Source organism: Leucoraja erinacea, chromosome 36, assembly GCF_028641065.1.
Source record: "Leucoraja erinacea ecotype New England chromosome 36, Leri_hhj_1, whole genome shotgun sequence".
NCBI classification, from domain to species: Eukaryota; Metazoa; Chordata; class Chondrichthyes; order Rajiformes; family Rajidae; genus Leucoraja; species Leucoraja erinaceus.
Window position 1 is genome coordinate 2,732,740 of NC_073412.1, and position 16,763 is coordinate 2,749,502.

General features: G+C 46.2%; 1 protein-coding gene across 10 annotated transcripts in view; it reads left to right on the forward strand.

The window, feature by feature from the left end:
- LOC129713677 (protein mono-ADP-ribosyltransferase PARP6) overlaps positions 1-16,763 on the forward strand; it is a 57,726-nt gene that overhangs the window by 26,679 nt on the left and 14,284 nt on the right. For 9 of the 10 annotated variants that reach the window (XR_008726267.1, XR_008726268.1, XR_008726269.1 and 6 more), the window contains 7 exons: positions 619-713; positions 6,021-6,081; positions 9,596-9,686; positions 10,588-10,654; positions 12,832-12,981; positions 13,387-13,537; positions 15,954-16,007. Coding sequence is in view for 7 of the 10 variants with exons in the window: in XM_055662927.1 (XP_055518902.1) it covers positions 619-713; positions 6,021-6,081; positions 9,596-9,686; positions 10,588-10,654; positions 12,832-12,981; positions 13,387-13,537; positions 15,954-16,007 (669 nt within the window). In the remaining 3 variants the exon portion in view is untranslated. Of the gene's footprint in view, positions 1-618; positions 714-6,020; positions 6,082-9,595; positions 9,687-10,587; positions 10,655-12,831; positions 12,982-13,386; positions 13,538-15,953; positions 16,008-16,763 lie in introns of those variants that run through there. The other variant, XM_055662931.1, reaches the window with a different exon arrangement.

The window sequence follows — 16,763 nt, forward strand, 5'->3', positions numbered from 1 at the left end:
GAGAGGGGGAGAGAGAGAGAGAAGGGAGAGAGGGAGGGAGAGAGAGAGAGAGAGAGGGAGAGAGAGAAGGGGAGAGGGAGAGAGAGAGGGAGAGAGAGAGAGGGAAAGGGAGAGAGAGAAGGGAGAGGGAGAGAGAGAAGGGGATAGAGAGAGGGAGAGAGAGAAGGGAGAGAGATAGAGGGAGAGAAGGGGGGGAGAGAGAGGGAGGTAGAGAGGGGAGGAAGAGAGAGAGGAGAGAGAGGGGAGGGAGGAGAGAAGGGAGGGGAGGAGAGAGAGAGAGGGGGAGGAGAGGGAAGAGATAGGGAGGGAAGAGAGGGGGAGGGAAGAGATGGGGAGAGTGAGAGGGAAGGAGGGAAGAGAGGAGGGGATGGGGTGGAGAGAGGCAGGCAGAGAGAAGGAGCAGCATACTGAGAGGCAAAACTCAAAGAGAAGCAGAGGGGGCAGCGACAGAGATATGCGGAGAGACAGCAATAGAGAGAGGAGGTGAGAGAGGGGTAAAAGGCGGGGGGGTGAGGGAGAGAGGACGAGAGAGCGAGCTGGCCTGAATCCTAGGAGTGCCAACAGAGCAGCGGTGAGACCAGCCCAACCATATATTACAGCGTGTGTCTGTTTTTCCAGGGGAGCTGTGCGGCTGATCTGTACCGACACCCACAGCTCGATGCAGACATTGAGGCGGTGAAGGAAATTTATGGAGAGAATTCTGTCTCTGTCAGGTAAGTATTTAACGTTCTCATTTATTTTCAAGTCTTGCGGAACTGATGGCGTTTTTTACCACGGTTATTTACAAGCCTGACATTCTGCCTGTCATTTTCTTTAGGGAATAGAATTCTGAAAACAGAGAAAAAAAAGAGAGAGATGACTTAATTCGTTTTTAGCTTCAGTTTTTTTCCCCCTCGATCCTGGCTTCCAAGTTTCATTTCATTAGCTAGAAGGATTGCATAGTGCAGGATGTCGATTTTCCCCACTGCTGCCATCATTGCTGCTTTTCTAATTACCACTGCAGTATGGGACTGGCCCTGTTAGTTTTACCTTTCCTCCTGTCCAAAGATGCAGTGTGCTATCCTGAAAAACATTCAGCCCAGCCCGTGTGGTTAAAACTTAGAGTCAAACTTATACCCTCTCAACAGGGTTTCAAACCTGCACCTACATATTATGTATCTTTTCTTCTTGAATGTTTTTGTGTATTTTCCAAGCAGACGTGGATTAGTTTCACCAGCCTTAACCACTGTGGATCATATGTGGTGCTAGGGAGATGCAATGGTCTATTAAGAAAGAATGCAGAAAATAATGGCAAGAGCCAATTCGCTTCTCCCTCCACTCCACTCCACTCCTGGAAGTTCTGTGGGAGATTTGTCAGAGATGTGCGTGGGGTTTTCAAGACATAATATTTGTGCAAGAAAAAAGGGTGGCTCAGCGGGAGAGTTGCTGCCTCTCAGCACCAGAGACCCGGGTTCGATCCCGACTGAGGGTGCTGTCTGTACGGAGTTTGCACGTTCTGCCTGTCTAACAGTCACTCTTATGTCTTTATTTATTGTGTATATATATGGTCTGTGGTCTACAGACACACTGAACTTTTATCTCCCGTTCGGTATTATGTTTACATATTCTGTTGTGCTGTTTCATTGTCATGTGTCCCAGATAGGACAATAAAACTGTCTTGACTCCTGAGCGTGTGGGATTTCTCCGGGTGTTCCGGTTTCCTCCCACATTCCAAAGACATCAGATTCAGATTCAGATTCAGATTCAGATTCAATTTTAATTGTCATTGTCAGTGTACAGTACAGGGACAACGAAATGCATTTAGCATCTCCCTGGAAGAGCGACATAGCAAACGATTTGAATAAATAATAATAAGTGTCCGGCTGGGGGGGGTGGTGATTGGCAGTCACCGAGGTACGTTGTTGAGTAGAGTGACAGCCGCCGGAAAGAAGCTGTTCCTCGACCTGCTGGTTCGGCAACGGAGAGACCTGTAGCGCCTCCCGGATGGTAGGAGGGTAAACAGTCCATGGTTGGGGTGAGAGCAGTCCTTGGCGATGCTGAGCGCCCTCCGCAGACAGACATGCAGGACTGTAGGTTAATTGGCTTCTGTAAATTGTCCCTAGTGTGTGTAGGATAGAACTAGTGTACGGCGCGGACCTAGAGGGCCGAAGGACCTGTTTCTGCGCTGTATCTCTAAACTAAAATATCGGGCCACTTAAATCAAAGTTGCTTACACCTTTTGTTCTGGTTTAACTGCTCCCTTCATTCCTTTTTACAATTACAATTAATCATCTGTGATACATGAGTATATTCTTAAAGTACATCTATCAAATATTGTATTGTGTGTTTTTCACTAGAAGGGTTGAACAATAGTTTAGTTTAGAGATACAGCACAAAAACAGGCCCTTCAGCCCATCGAGTCTGCGCTGCCCAGCGATCCCTGTACCCACTAGCATTATCCTACACACACACTAGGAAACATTTACAATCTTTACCGAAGCCAAGTAACCTACAAACACAAGTTGTGAACTTGTCTTTCAGGAGATTAGAGTCATGGATTCATGGTCGTACGGCATGGAAACTTGCCTAGGTGTCTAGGATGCCCCATCTGCACCAGTCCCACCTGCCTGCATTTGGCCCATATCCTTCTAAACCTAAGGTACACAAAAAAAGCTGGAGAAACTCAGCGGGTGCAGCAGCATCCATGGAGTGAAGGAAATAGGCAACGTTTCGGGTCGAAACCCGTAAGGGTTTCGGCCCGAAACGTTGCCTATTTCCTTCAGGGTTTCGACCCGAAACACAAAAAAGCTGGAGAAACTCAGCGGGTGCAGCAGCATCCATGGAGCGAAGGAAATAGGCAACGTTTCGGGCCGAAACCCTTCTTCAGACTGACGAGGTAACGTTTTTGGGCCGAACAAACCTGTACGTCTTTGGAGTGTGGGAAGAAACCAGAGCACCTGGGAAAGTGCCACGCGGTCACGGGGAGAACGCACGCGCTGCATCCATAGTCAGGATTGAACCCGGGTCTCTGGTGCTGTAAGGCAGCAACTCTACCGCTGCGCCACCGTGCCGTAGAGTACTAGAGCAGGTTAGTGCTGTTAATGTACTGGTTAAGAGAAACAGTATGTCTTGAACCTTATGCCCTCAGCACATCTTCTCAGCAGCACTTGTTCACCGTCCCTTGCGGACCAAAGCCAAAGAGGTTTCTGCTGATCAAGTCAGTGCTAGCTCAAAGAACAATCCAACTAGTCCTATGTTCAATCACACGCCTCTTAAATGCCCCATGATTCACCTACCACCCACCGACACAATGGATAATTTATAGGTAATTAAAGAACAAAAACATCTTACGATTAATGAAAATGAAAGTTCATATTTTAAAATATGAGTAGTAAAAATACTTTAAAGCAATTGAAAATATTAAAACAAATTCAAGTCATTTAGAACCTAGCTTGTGGCCATTCCTGTCCAATCAAGTGAATGAGTCACTAGGAAGTAACTGCAGCTGCTGGTTTAGACCGAAGACAGATACACGAAATGCTGGAGTAACTCAGCGGGACAGGCAGCATCTCTGGAGAGAAGGAGTGGGTGACGTTTCAGGTCGAGACCCATCTTTAGTCTGAAGAAAGGTCTCAAGCCGAAAAGTCGCCCATTCCTTCTCTCCAGAGATGCTGCCTGACCCGCTGAGTTACTCCAGCTTTTTGTGTCTATCTTCTCTACAACGGCAAAATGTCTCTTGGGCTGACATTCATTCGTTGTTTGTATATTTAATGCAGAGATCCATAGCTTTTTTTGGACGTTGAGGGAATGCATGGATATGGAATTAGGACAAGAAAATGACACTGAGATAAAAGATGTTGATTTTATTGTATAAGATGGAACTGCAGATGCTGGTTTAAACCGAAGATAGACACAAAAAGCTGGAGTAACTCAGCGGGACAGGCAGCATCTCTGGAGAGAAGGAATGGGTGACGTTTCGGGTCGAGATCCTGATCTGATTCGGGTCTGAGGAAGGCTCTCGACCCGAAACGTCACCCATTCCTTCTCTCCAGAGATCCTGCCTGTCTCGCTGAGTTACTCCAGCTTTTTGTGTCTGTCTGCTGATTTTATTGAATGTGTGTTTATTGAATGAGGTGTCAACAGAGATTAAAAGACTCTACCACTGCATAGTTTAAGAAAGAACTGCAGATGATGGAAAAATCGAAGGTAGACAAAAATGCTGGAGAAACTCAGCGGGTGAGGCAGCATCTATGGAGAGAAGGAATAGGTGACGTTTCGGGTCGAGACCCGAAACGTCACCTATTCCTTCGCTCCATAGATGCTGCCTCACCCGCTGAGTTTCTCCAGCATTTTTGTCTACCACTGCATAGAGTCTTCCAGCCCTGCAATGGTGTCTTCATCCAACTGGCCCATGCTGACCAAGATGCCCCATCTACACTAGTCCCACCAGCCTGCACTTGAATCATACCCCTCTAAACCATTCCTATCCATGTACCTGTCCAAATACCTTTTGTGCTTCTTTTGTTCCCGACGGAAAGAAATTCAACGAAAGCAAGGAACTGCAAATGCCGGAAGAAGACACAAGGAACTGCAGATGCTGGTTTAAAAAAAAAAAAGACACAAAGTTCTGGAGTAACTCAGCAGATCAGGCAGCATCTCTGGGGAACATGGATCGGTGATGTTCAGGGTTGGGATCTTTCTTCAGATGAGAGTAGATCTGTCTCTGAATGGAAGTAATTCAATAGACAATAAACAATAGACAATAGGTGCAGGAGTAGACCATTTGACCCTTCGAGCCAGCACCGCCATTCAATATGATCATGGCTGATCATCCCCAATCAGCACCCCGTTCCTGCCTTCTCCCCATATCCCCTGACTCCGCTATCTTTAAGAGCCCTATCTAACTCTCCCTTGAAAGCATCCAGAGAACCTGCCTCCACCGCCCTCTGAGGCACAGACTTGGTTGCCACATTAAAGGAAGTGCATGCTTTCACTGGAACAAGTGCGGAGTGGATTCATGTGGATGTTACCAGGAGCAGAACATTTCAGATATAAGGAGAGGCTGGACAAGACTTACAGCAGAGGAGGCTGTAGGGAGGAGTACTGAGGTATATGCAGGATATGATAGATGTAGCCTCACTTTAATTCATGATCATGGAGTTAAGCAAAGTAGAAATAGCCCCCATGTCCCAACATGTCCATACTGACCACCAAGCAGCTCTCTGTGGTGGGTCCATTTCCCACCACTTGGTCTGTAGACCTCTATGTCTAGTCGATCCAAGTACTTGTCTTGACTTGTCTGAAAGATAAGTTATTCTTTCTGGTTCAGTTTGGTTTAGTTATAGAGTCACAGTCATACCACACGGAAACAGGCCTTTCGGCCCAACTTGCCCACACCGACCAACATGTCCCATCTATGCAAGTCCCACCTTGGCCCATAATTGCTAGATTTTAATTGAGACATTTTAGTTTTTCCTGACTTTGGATATAAATGGATAAGGAGTCTTGATGGTGTTTGATGATGTTTGGATGTATGTCAACCCTAATCTGGAGTCTGAAGAAGGGGCCTGACCCAAAACATCATCTACCCACATCCCATGGGGATGCTGCCTGACCGCTGAGTTACTCCAGCACTTTGTGTTCTGTGCAAGATTCCAGCATCTGCAGTTCCTTGTGCCTCGACATTAATCTAATTGAACGGTGCCTCGGTCTCAGAGCTCTTTTTGCAACTTAATATATCCTAATGTTAATGATTCTGAAGAAGGGTCTCAACCCAAAACGTCACCCATTCCTTCTCTCCAGAGATGCTGCCCGTCCCGTTGAGTTACTCCAGGTTTTTGTGTCTATCTTCAGTTTAAACCAAAACCTGCAGTTCCCTCCTACACAGCCTAAAGCGGTTGATTGCATTAGTCGCAACAGGGCGGGCCACGTGAAGGTTGCAATCTCCCACCCCTCCTACACATTTAATATATAATGGACTATAATTGAAAAAGATGAAAGTTAGGCTGCAACTTACCTATCCTAAATACTTATTTCCACAGAGAATATGGAACGATTGATGATGTGGATGTGGACCTACACATTAACATGAGCTTTCTTGATGTAAGTAACAGCTCATTTGACTTAAGTTGGATTCACAAGATCAACGTGCATGAATAATATCAATGGAAGCAGAGTATGGTTGTAATATTGCAATTATTTAACCTACGTGACAATGCAGTTTAAATATAATTTAGTGTTGGTTTGGTGAAATTGTGTCTAACGTGTGTCTATTTTTTCTTGCAAGTGCCAATCCTGCTTGTTGTGGCAATTTGCTATGCCACGTGTTGCTAACAACAGCTCTGCTGTAATAACGCAGGTTCCTCACTGATTGTGAGACCGTTCTATCTAGAGCGCGCTACCAGGGGAGGTGGTGGAATAGACCACTGTAGCTATGTTTAAGAGGCATTTAGACAGACCAATCAGTGTTGGTGGGGAACGCATTTAGAGTATTGTGTTCAGTTCTGGGCACCATGTTACAGGAAAGATGTTAAATTGGAAAGGGTGCAGAGAAGGATGTTGCCAGGACTCGAGGTTCTGAGCTATAAGGAGAGGTTGATTAGGCTGGGACTATTCCTTGGAGCACATAGAGGTGTATAAAATCATTTATGTGGTGTGTTCATGGAACGAGCTGCCAGAGGTGGTCATAGGGTGATATAGTGTGGAAACAGGCCCTTCGGCTCAACGCCCCCACCGGCCAACATGCCCCAGCTACACTAGTCCCACCTGCCTGCGCTTGGCCCATTTCCCTCCAAACCTGTCCTATCTATGTACCTGCCCAACTGTTTCTTAAACGTTGGGATAGTCCCAGCCTCAACTAACTACTCAGGCAGCTCGTTCCATACACCCACCACCACTTTGTGTGAAAGGTGGGTGTATGGAAAGGTGTTGGTGGAGGCAGATACAATAGTGGCTTTTTAAAAGGCACGTGGATGTGCAGAATATGGATGGATATGGATCATGTGCAGGCAGATGAGATCTGTCTTGGCATCTTGCTCAGCATGGACATTGTGGGCCGAAGGGCCTGTTTCTGTTCCGTCTCAACCTCCAGTGCCCATGGGAAAAGGATGGAAATAAAAGTGATCATGTCGGTAGGGGAGGTATAAAAAGCTTGCCCGGAGTTAAATAAGTAAGTGGGCCAACTCTGTAAGTTTCCTTAGGGATGTTGACTTTGTTTGTTGCTTGGTTAGTTCAGTTTTTAGTTTGGAGATACAGTGTGGAACACGGCCCTCGTCCCACCAAGCCCGCACCGACCAGGCTGTTCACACGAGAGCAATAGGTGCCTGGAATGCAGTGCCTGGGAAAGTGGTGGCGGCAAATGCAACGGCAATGTTTAAGAGGCATTTGGACAGACACACAAACAGGGGAATACAAACCACATTCAGACAGATGTGCAGTTAAAATTGACATCATGGCCGGCAGTGAAATGATGGGCCAAAGGGCCTGTTCCTGCACTGTGCAGTTGGGTATACCTTTGAGATTAGTTTTTAGTTTAGTTTAGAGATACGGCGAGGAAACAGGCCTTTCGGCCCACCGAGTCCGCACCGACCAACGATCCCCACACATTAGCACGGCCCTACACACACACCAGGGACATTTTTTACATTTATACCAAGCCAATTAACCTATAAGCCTGTACGTCTTTGGAGTGTGGGAGGAAACTGGAAATTGCAGAGAAAACCCACACAGGTCATGGGGAGAACGTACAAACTCCACACAGACAGCACCCGTAGTCGGGATTGAACCCGCGTCTCTGGCGCTGTGAGGCAGGAACTCCACCACTGCGCCACTGCGCCGCCATTCAAACTGTTTGAATAAAATGCAAGAAATCATGTTTTGTGGATTTATAGGGTAGATTACAAAGAGTTAAATTATATGTCCTACTTGTGAGATAAAGTATTGCACGACTAGTGATCTCATTGTTTGGCCATTTCTCCCATTCAGTCTGATCACTGCTGTTAATTTATTCCAATGCAGTTAATTCTGCATTGACAATTTTTCCTGGCACAGCCTTGTAATGCTGCTGCCTTATTGACCCAGTAATAGATTGGGCCTAGTCGGCACTTGTTTAGTTTAGAGATACTGCTCAGAAACAGGCCCTTCGTCCCACTGAGTCCGCGCCGACCACTAGCTCTCTTCCCGCACACTAGCACTATCCTACCCACTAGAGACAATTTACAATCTTTACCGAAGCCAATCAACCCACAAACCTGTACGTCTTTGGGGTGTAGGGGGAAACCATAGAAACATAGAAACATAGAAATTAGGTGCAGGAGTAGGCCATTCGGCCCTTCGAGCCTGCACCGCCATTCAATATGATCATGGCTGATCATCCAACTCAGTATCCCGTACCTGCCTTCTCTCCATACCCCCCTGATCCCCTTAGCCACAAGGGCCACATGGGGTTAAATATAGTCAATGAACTGTGGGTGGCAGAGACCAGAGATTCAGCACCTCGGGGAAAAAAAAGCCATGCATCTCGGTTTTAAAGGATTTCCCCCTTAGGGGTAAGCTGTGATCCCTTGTCCTGGACTTCCCCAACATCGGGAACAATCTTCCTGCATCTAGCCTGTCAACCCCCTTAAGGAATTTTGTAAGTTTCTATAAGATCCCTCTCACTTCTAAATTCTAGAGAGTATAAACCAAGTCTACCCAGTGCCTCCTGACATCCCAGGAATCAGTCTGTTCTCTGCACTCCCTCTATGGCAATAATGTCCTTCTCAGATTTGGAGACCAAAACTGTATCACAAAACCCTGTACAACTGCAGTAGAACTCCCTGCATGGTCGCGCAATGGCAGCGACTCTACTGCTGCGCCACCGTGCCTTTTGTTCTCTTGGCCTCTCTCATCCAAAACACATCTTCATGGCATTGTGCGATTGTAGTGTTGTTTTTCCCTCATGAAGGGACTATGTTGAGGGTGAACGAGCTAAATGTGTGAAATGGCCCCTTACCACCAATGTAACCAGATCATTATTGACCTCTGAAATGGTCTAACAAGACACAGGGTGTCAAGGGTTACGGGGAGAAGGCAGGAAAATGGGGTCAGGAGGCAGAGATCAGCCAGGAGCGGGCTTGATGCACGACTAGTGTTCTCAATGGTCTAATTCTACTCCCATAAACTTGTGAACTTGCGAAGATTAAAACAAAATATTCTTGGAACTGTCCTGTGCATCAAGCAGCATTTATGGAGAGAAACAGAATGAGTTTCTAATCCTATCCTAATGAAATATTATAACCATATAACCATATAACAATTACAGCACGGAAACAGGGCATCTCGGCCCTACAAGTCCGTGCCGAACAACTTTTTTTCCCTTAGTCCCACCTGCCTGCACATACCATAACCCTCCATTCCCTTCTCATCCATATGCCTATCCAAATTATCCCGACAAAGTATTCAATCTACATCTGTCTCTCCAGGGATGCTGCCTGACTTTGTAAGTTTTTAAAAAACTTTTAGTTTTAGAGATAAAATCGCATGAAAACGCCGGGCTGTTTGAGGATGAAATGTTAATTGTTGACGAGAAATATGTTCAAGGACCAGGACGTATGTAACCAATGAGTTTTGTTAATAGGAAGAGATTGCAACGGCTTGGAAGGTAGTGAGGATAGAGCCCATTGTACTCAGACTGCGATTCTCTCTGTCCCAGTACCTAGATGGACCTGGTAAGTCCCATTCATGTCTTTCATTCATCGTTTTTCTTCAAACCTACCACAACCATTTTCTTTACCGAGGATAGACACAAAATGCTGGAGTAACTCAGCGGGACAGGCAGCAGCTCTGGAGAGAATGAATGGGTGACGTTTCGGGTCGAGACCCTTCGTCAGAACCGAAACGTCACCCGTTCCTGCTATCCAGTGGTGCAGCCTGTCAATAGGCAATAGATAATAGGTGCAGGAGTAGGCCATTCGGTCCTTCAAGCCACCACCACGATTCAATGTGATCATGGCTGATCATCCCCAATCAGTACCCCGTTCCTGCCTTCTCACCATATCCCCTGACTGCTATTTTTAACCCTATCTAGCTCTCTCTTGAAAGCATCCAGAGAACCTGCCTCTGAGGCAGGTTCTCTGGATGCTTTCAAGAGAGAGCTAGATGTCCCGCTGAGTTTCTCCAGCTTTTTGTGTCTATCTTCGGTTCAAACCACCATCTACAGTTCCTTCCTACACATTTGTTTAGTGAACTCTTCCATTTTGGTTGGAATTATTTTTACTCATTTCTGAGTTCTGCACATTGAAGAGGCTATAGTTTATTGCGTATCCACGAATGGCCTAATTCTACTCCTGTAACAATTGATGCTTTCAGAATGCCATTAGCTAGACAACTGGTGATGTGGGATAGAAATGAAGCAAGGACCAAGCATGGACTTGATGGGCTGAATGGCTTTCTTCCAGGCTGTAATACGTGCTATCAATGTAATACCTGTTTCACGTGCTAGCAATGGAATTCCAGAAGCTAGGGTGAAAGTTCTTCCATTACACCATGAAACATCGTATACCAATGAGCAAAATTGCATTGGAAAGTACTGTGAGCCCTCACGGCTAATGCTTTTTAATTCCCCAACAGAGCCATCGGTAGATGTTTTCCAGCCATCCAACAAGGAAGGATTTGGTCTGGGATTACAACTAAAGAAGTAAGTATATCAGTAACCACCAAGCTCATATACCCAGCGCAAGGATTCATACTCATACTCACTTTATTAGCCAAGTATGTTTTGTAACAACCGAGGAATTTGATTAGCCGTACATTCATACTAATAAAAAGCAACGGAACACACTAAATACATTTTAACATAAACATCCACCACAGTGTCTCCTCCACATTCCTCACTGTGATGGAAGGCGGAAAAAAAGTTCAATCTCTTCCCTTCTTTGTCTTCCAGCAGTCAGGGGCCTCGAGCCCTCCGTTGACGGGGCGATCTTGACTCCCGTAGTGGCGGTGGGCCTCCCCTTCAATGGTTCATTTGCACGTTGTTGTCACATGTGCAAAGTGCAAATGCACAGTGAAATTATTTTCTTGCCAAAGGTCCAGAATAGTATTGCTGATTAGTGGTTGTACAGAAATAGTCTACAGAGGTCGCATGCAATAAGCGCTGTGGCTTGGCACTTGGCATTTTCCAAGTCCAGTCCACGCTCCAGTTGTGAGCGGTGCCCAATTGAGGCAAGAGCAAGGCAGCTGCAGGGCCTCCAGCCGTCGCCTTCCTTGGTCGACCAGCGACCGGCGTCCTCTCCTCTCATCTCCACGCCTGTCCACCTTTGTTCCCCAGGGGTGGGTCCCGCAGTCGCTCATTACCTGGGCGGCACGGTGGCCCAGCAGTGGAGTTGTTGCCGTCCAGTGCCCGGGGTTGTAGTTAAAGGTTCACGGGACGTAAGTCGTGGAGTAAGCCACGTATATCTGGCCCATGATTCCTTGTTGTATGATTCTATAACACCTTGGAACATATACCCTGAGGGAGTGGTAGACATGGTCACTGACAGCATTTAGGAAGTGTCTAGACCGGTTCTTGAATCAATTAGGTACAGAAGGCTCTGGGCCAAGACCTGGCACGGTGGCGCAGCGGTAGAGTTGCTGCCTTACAGAGGTTGTAGCACCAGAAACCCGGGTTCGATCCCGACTACGGGCGCTGTCTGTACGGAGTTTGTACGTTCTCCCCATGACCGCGCGGGTTTTCTCCAAGATCTTCCGTTTCCTCCCACACTCCAAATAATGTGCAGGTTTGTAGGTTAATTGGCTTGGCGTATGTGTAAATTGTCCCTAGTGTAGGTATGTTACAAAATCTACCTGAATCGTCATTGGGAATCTGCCCTCAGCCATGGCCGCGATTTTGGCGCTGTTTGGAGGGGGCGGGTTTAAAACGCGATTTTTACTAGGCTGTACTAATCGCAGATGTTCAGCCTAGTAAATCATTAATGAAAAATCGCTGCAAGACCCGGTCGCAAAAGGTATTATTAGTTTTATAGGCCTCGAATAATAGTTATAATAGTTTTAAAATTACTGTCTCATTCCGCAACCACTCGCAGCCCCAGGGTTTTATAAAGCAAACAATTAAAGGTATGTACCTTATTTTTACATTAAATGGGGCATATATATAACCCTGTATATCAAGTTATCTATAGCGAGTAGTTCATTTTGGGCTTTTTATATCCCGCAGTATTTTTCTCGGCATTTGAGGGCACTAATCCAGCGCGATGTCAACGTTCTAAACCAGCGCGTTCACATGAACCCACTAGAAAGCTGATTTAAATGGGCATTTATTTACAGCAATTGAACACTAAATTCCTTCCATTTGGCCTATAAATTAATGTAAATTAGATATAAAAATCATGTTATATTGTGAATTATTTGTGAATAATCTTTGGACACTTAGGCTATTTAAAAATGTTAATCTTTCCTTAAGAAATGGGCTTTTGACTATCCAAGATCACAGCTTTTTTGTAATGTCCATTGAAAATCAATAGGGAACAAGATGCTAATTTCCGAGTATGAAAATGGCCATAACTTTTTTAATACTTGAGATATGAAAGTGAATTTGGTGTCAAATTAAACTTATTGTTATGCTTTATCTGATGGGATAAATTGCAGACTTGATTTTTTAAATCTCAAAATTTTGTAACATTGCTACCTAGTGTGTGTAGGATAGTGTTAATGTGCAGGGATCGCTGGTCGGTGCGGACTCGGTGGGATCTAAAATAAACTAAACTAAAAATGGGTCAGTGTGGGGGTGAAGGACCGAATGGCCCGTGTCCCTACTGAGTGACGAGGCGGGGAGTTCATACAATGGGTCAACGTCCTGTGCTTTGTGTTTTGCAGAATTCTGGGAATGTTTACATCTCAGCAGTGGAAGCACCTCAGCAATGACTTCCTAAAGCACCAGCAGGAGAAGAGGCAGAGTTGGTTCAAACCCAGCGGCGCAGTGAAGAAATTCCGATCAGGCCTCAGCATCTTCTCTCCCATCCCAAAGTACGGGGGTCAGAGGTGACGGGGGGGGGGGAGGCAGGAGAATGGGGTTAGGAGGGAGAGATAGATCAGCCATGATTGAATGGCGGAGTAGACCTAATTCTGCTCCTATCACTTATAACCTTATGAAGGGGCTAATGGAGATGGCCTGTGGACTTGCTAAGAGGTGATAGAGCTGGAGTGAAATGTTGGCTATTTGGCTTCTGTAATTGTCCCTAGTGTGTGTAGAATAGAACTAGTGTGTAGATCAGGGGGTGGGCAACCTTGTTCTGCATCGGAGCCAGGACCCATGTCTGTGAGGCCACATCTATCGCCATAGTCTATCGCCATTGACTGGATAGCACGCAACAAAAAGCTTTTCACTGTAATTTAGTAATAAACTAAACTAAAGTCTATTTCTCTTTGCAGATCTCCAAGCTTTCCTCTCATACAGGATTCTGTACTAAAGAGTAAACTTGGGGTTCCCGATCTCCGGGTCAATCGTATTATTAACCGTTCCATCTCTTGCACTATGAAGACCCCCAAGCCTGAGCTCTTTGGATACCCCTCTGCAAATCAGGTAAGAGTAAACGGGGCACTGATTGGGGATAGACTCGGCTTGTACTCGCTACAATTCAGAAGATTGAGGGGGGATCGTATAGTAACTTACAAAACTCTTAAGGGGTTGGACAGGCTAGATGCAGGAAGATTGTTCCCGATGTTGGGGAAGTCCAGGACAAGGGGTCACAGTTTAAGGATAAGAGGGAAGTCTTCTAGGACCGAGATGAGAAAATCATTTTTTACACAGAGAGTGGTGAATCTGTGGAATTCTCTGCCACAAAAGGTAGTTGAGGCCAGTTCATTGGCTATATTTAAGAGGGAGTGGCCCTTGTGGCTAAAGGGATCAGGGGGTATGGAGAGAAGGCAGGGATGGGATACTGAGTTGGATGATCAGCCATGATCATATCGAATGGCGGTGCAGGTTCGAAGGGCCGAATGGCCTACTCTTGCACCTATTTTCTATGTTTCTATGATCAGCCATTGAATGGCAGTGTAGGCTCGAAGGGCCGAATGGCCGATTCCTGCACCTATTGTCCATTGTCTATTATCTAAATGACCTGCAGTAGAGTAAAACTCTGTTAATCTGCCAGGTGAACGATGGTGCTTTATTTGGTCGCATGAGCATCTGTACAGTGGAATTATTTTTGCATATTTATACATGTTTTGGCACCATTTCCAAAAGTCCAAAGTCCACTCGGCCCACGAGCTCGGTCTAACGGAGCGGCTCCCGGTCCAGGGAAGCCCCAGGACCTTCCTCCCTCGCCTTCGATCAAATCGGCCCGCGGACCGACGTCCCTCCCCTCTCCTCGCCCGCCCGGACACCAGGAGCACCTCCCATTCAGGAAGATCCCAGCACCTTGTGCGTCACTTGCTGCACAAAGCCTTGAGTGCACTGGGCATCAACGGAACGGAGAGGAGAAGAGCCATCAAGAACACCACAGAGGCAGCGGAGAAGGCCTCGAGATGGCTCTGGATCAGGAGAGAATAGAATAGAATAGTTTCTTTATTGTCATTGTAACATGAACCATGTACAACGAAATTTAAAAATGTCAGCCAGTCAGTGCACCATTCAAACATTTCTAAAAGCTAACGATACATACAAGGTAAAATATTAAAAGATAAACAACTAAATAAATATCACGAAAATAGCACGCATAAACACCCAACCCTCCATCCTTCTGTCGATTTCACAGTGTACCACAGTCCCTTAGTCTGTATCGCCCCTGCGTTCCTTGGCGGCTACATTTAGTGCCTTTATAGCAGTGGGGTAAAAACTGTTTTTTAGTCTGTTCGTCCTTGTCCTTGTAGATCTGTACCGTCTGCCTGACGGCAACAGTTCAAACAGGGAGTGTCCGGGGTGGGAAATGTCCTTTATGATGCTCTGGGATTTTTTGGTGCAGCGGGAACTGTGTAAGTCCTCCAAGGTAAGGAGAGGGCAGCCGACAATCCTCTGGGCGTTGTCAATGGCCCTCCATGGGAGGTCCATGGGGAGGGGTGAATGCCACCTAAACACAAGTCGTGGTCTGATCAACCACGGCTGGGTCGCCTGGGTGCGGGTGTCTGATGTTGAAAGACCCTAAACACCCAATGACCCCAGGTTACATGTTCAAGAAGGAACTGCAGATGCTCGAAAATTGAAAATAGACAAAAATGCTGGAGGAACTCAGCGGGTGCGGCAGCATCTATGGAGCGAAGGAAAAAGGCAACGTTTCATCCCGAAACCCTGAAGGAAATAGGCAACGTTTCGGGCCGAAACCCGTAAGGGTTTCGTCCCGAAACGTTGCCAATTTCCTTCGCTCCATAGATGCTGCCGCATCCGCTGAGTTCCTCCAGCATTTTTGTCTACCTTCGATTTTCCAGCATCTGCAGTTCCCTCTTAAACGCAGAAGCTGAAGTTGGACATCATTTAATTGCACACATTCTACAAGACAGCGCAAAGAAAAAGACTGCAAACAAAAAAACACAAGATATTAGTGCAATGCTACATAATTAGAAAGCAAAATAAGAAAAAAAAGCAAAATGGTGGCATGGTGGTGCAGCGGTAGAGTTTTGCCTTACAGTGCTTGCAGCTCCAAAGATCCGGGTTCGATCCCGGCTTTGGTTGCTGTCTGTACAGAGTTTGTATGTTGTGGTTTTTCTCCGAGATTGGTTTGTGTAAATTGTCCCTCGTGTGTAAGGGATAGTGATAATGTGCGGGGATCGCTGGTCAATGCGGGCTCCATGGGCAGTACGGCCTGTTTCTGCGCTGTCTCTCTAAAATAAACCAAACTAAACCCCTGAGATTGTCTGTGTTGTTTGTGTCTCATTGCGTCTGACTCAATAGACAATAGGTGCGGGAGTAGGCCATTCGGCCCTTCGAGCCAGCAGCGCCATTCACTGAGACAAGTATTCATTTATCATTCAATAATTCTGTTTCTTGGGCAATTTATTCACAGGCTGGGAGTCATTGTAAGAACATTCCAACATTAGAGTATGGCTTTCTCGTACAGGTAAGTTCAGGGAAACAGTTTAAACACTCATTATAGACACAAAACGCTGGAGTAACTCAGCGGGACAGGCAGCGTCTCTGGAGAGAAGGAATGGGCGACGTTTCGGGTCGAGGCCCTTCTTCGGATTGAGAGTCAGGAGAGAGTAGACCAACATGAGCAGGACCTACCTACACAGTGAATGGGAGGCCTCTGGTAAGTGTGGTAGTCAGAATATTGAATAGAGAGGTTGGGAGGTCATGTTGCAATTACAAAATATGTTGGTGAGGCCACATTTAGAGCATTGTGTTCAGTTCTGGGCACCATGTTATCGGAAAGATGTCAAGCTGAAAAGGGTGCAGAGAAAATGTACAAGGATGTTGCCAGGACTCGAGGGCCTGAGAGAGGTTGAGCAGTCTAGAACTCTAGGAGCGCAGGAGGATGAGGGCGATATCATAGAGGTGTACAAAATCAGGAGAGGAATAGGTCGGTTGGACGCACAATGACTCTTGCCATGAGTAGGGGAATCGAGAACCAGAGGACATGGGTTTAAGGTTTAACTATGGGTGCATGGAAAGGTGAGGGGTGATCTCTCTATGACTCTATAGTCAGGCAGCCTAAACCACTGAGTTACTCCAGCACTTTGTGTCTATCCAAATGAATAGTGTTCTCTTCCCCCCCCCCCCTCATCTATTATGACAATTTGATGCATGTTGACAATGTTGACTTGAGTATCATGAAGGATTCTCTTGATTACATGGAGATTCATTTATATCTTCA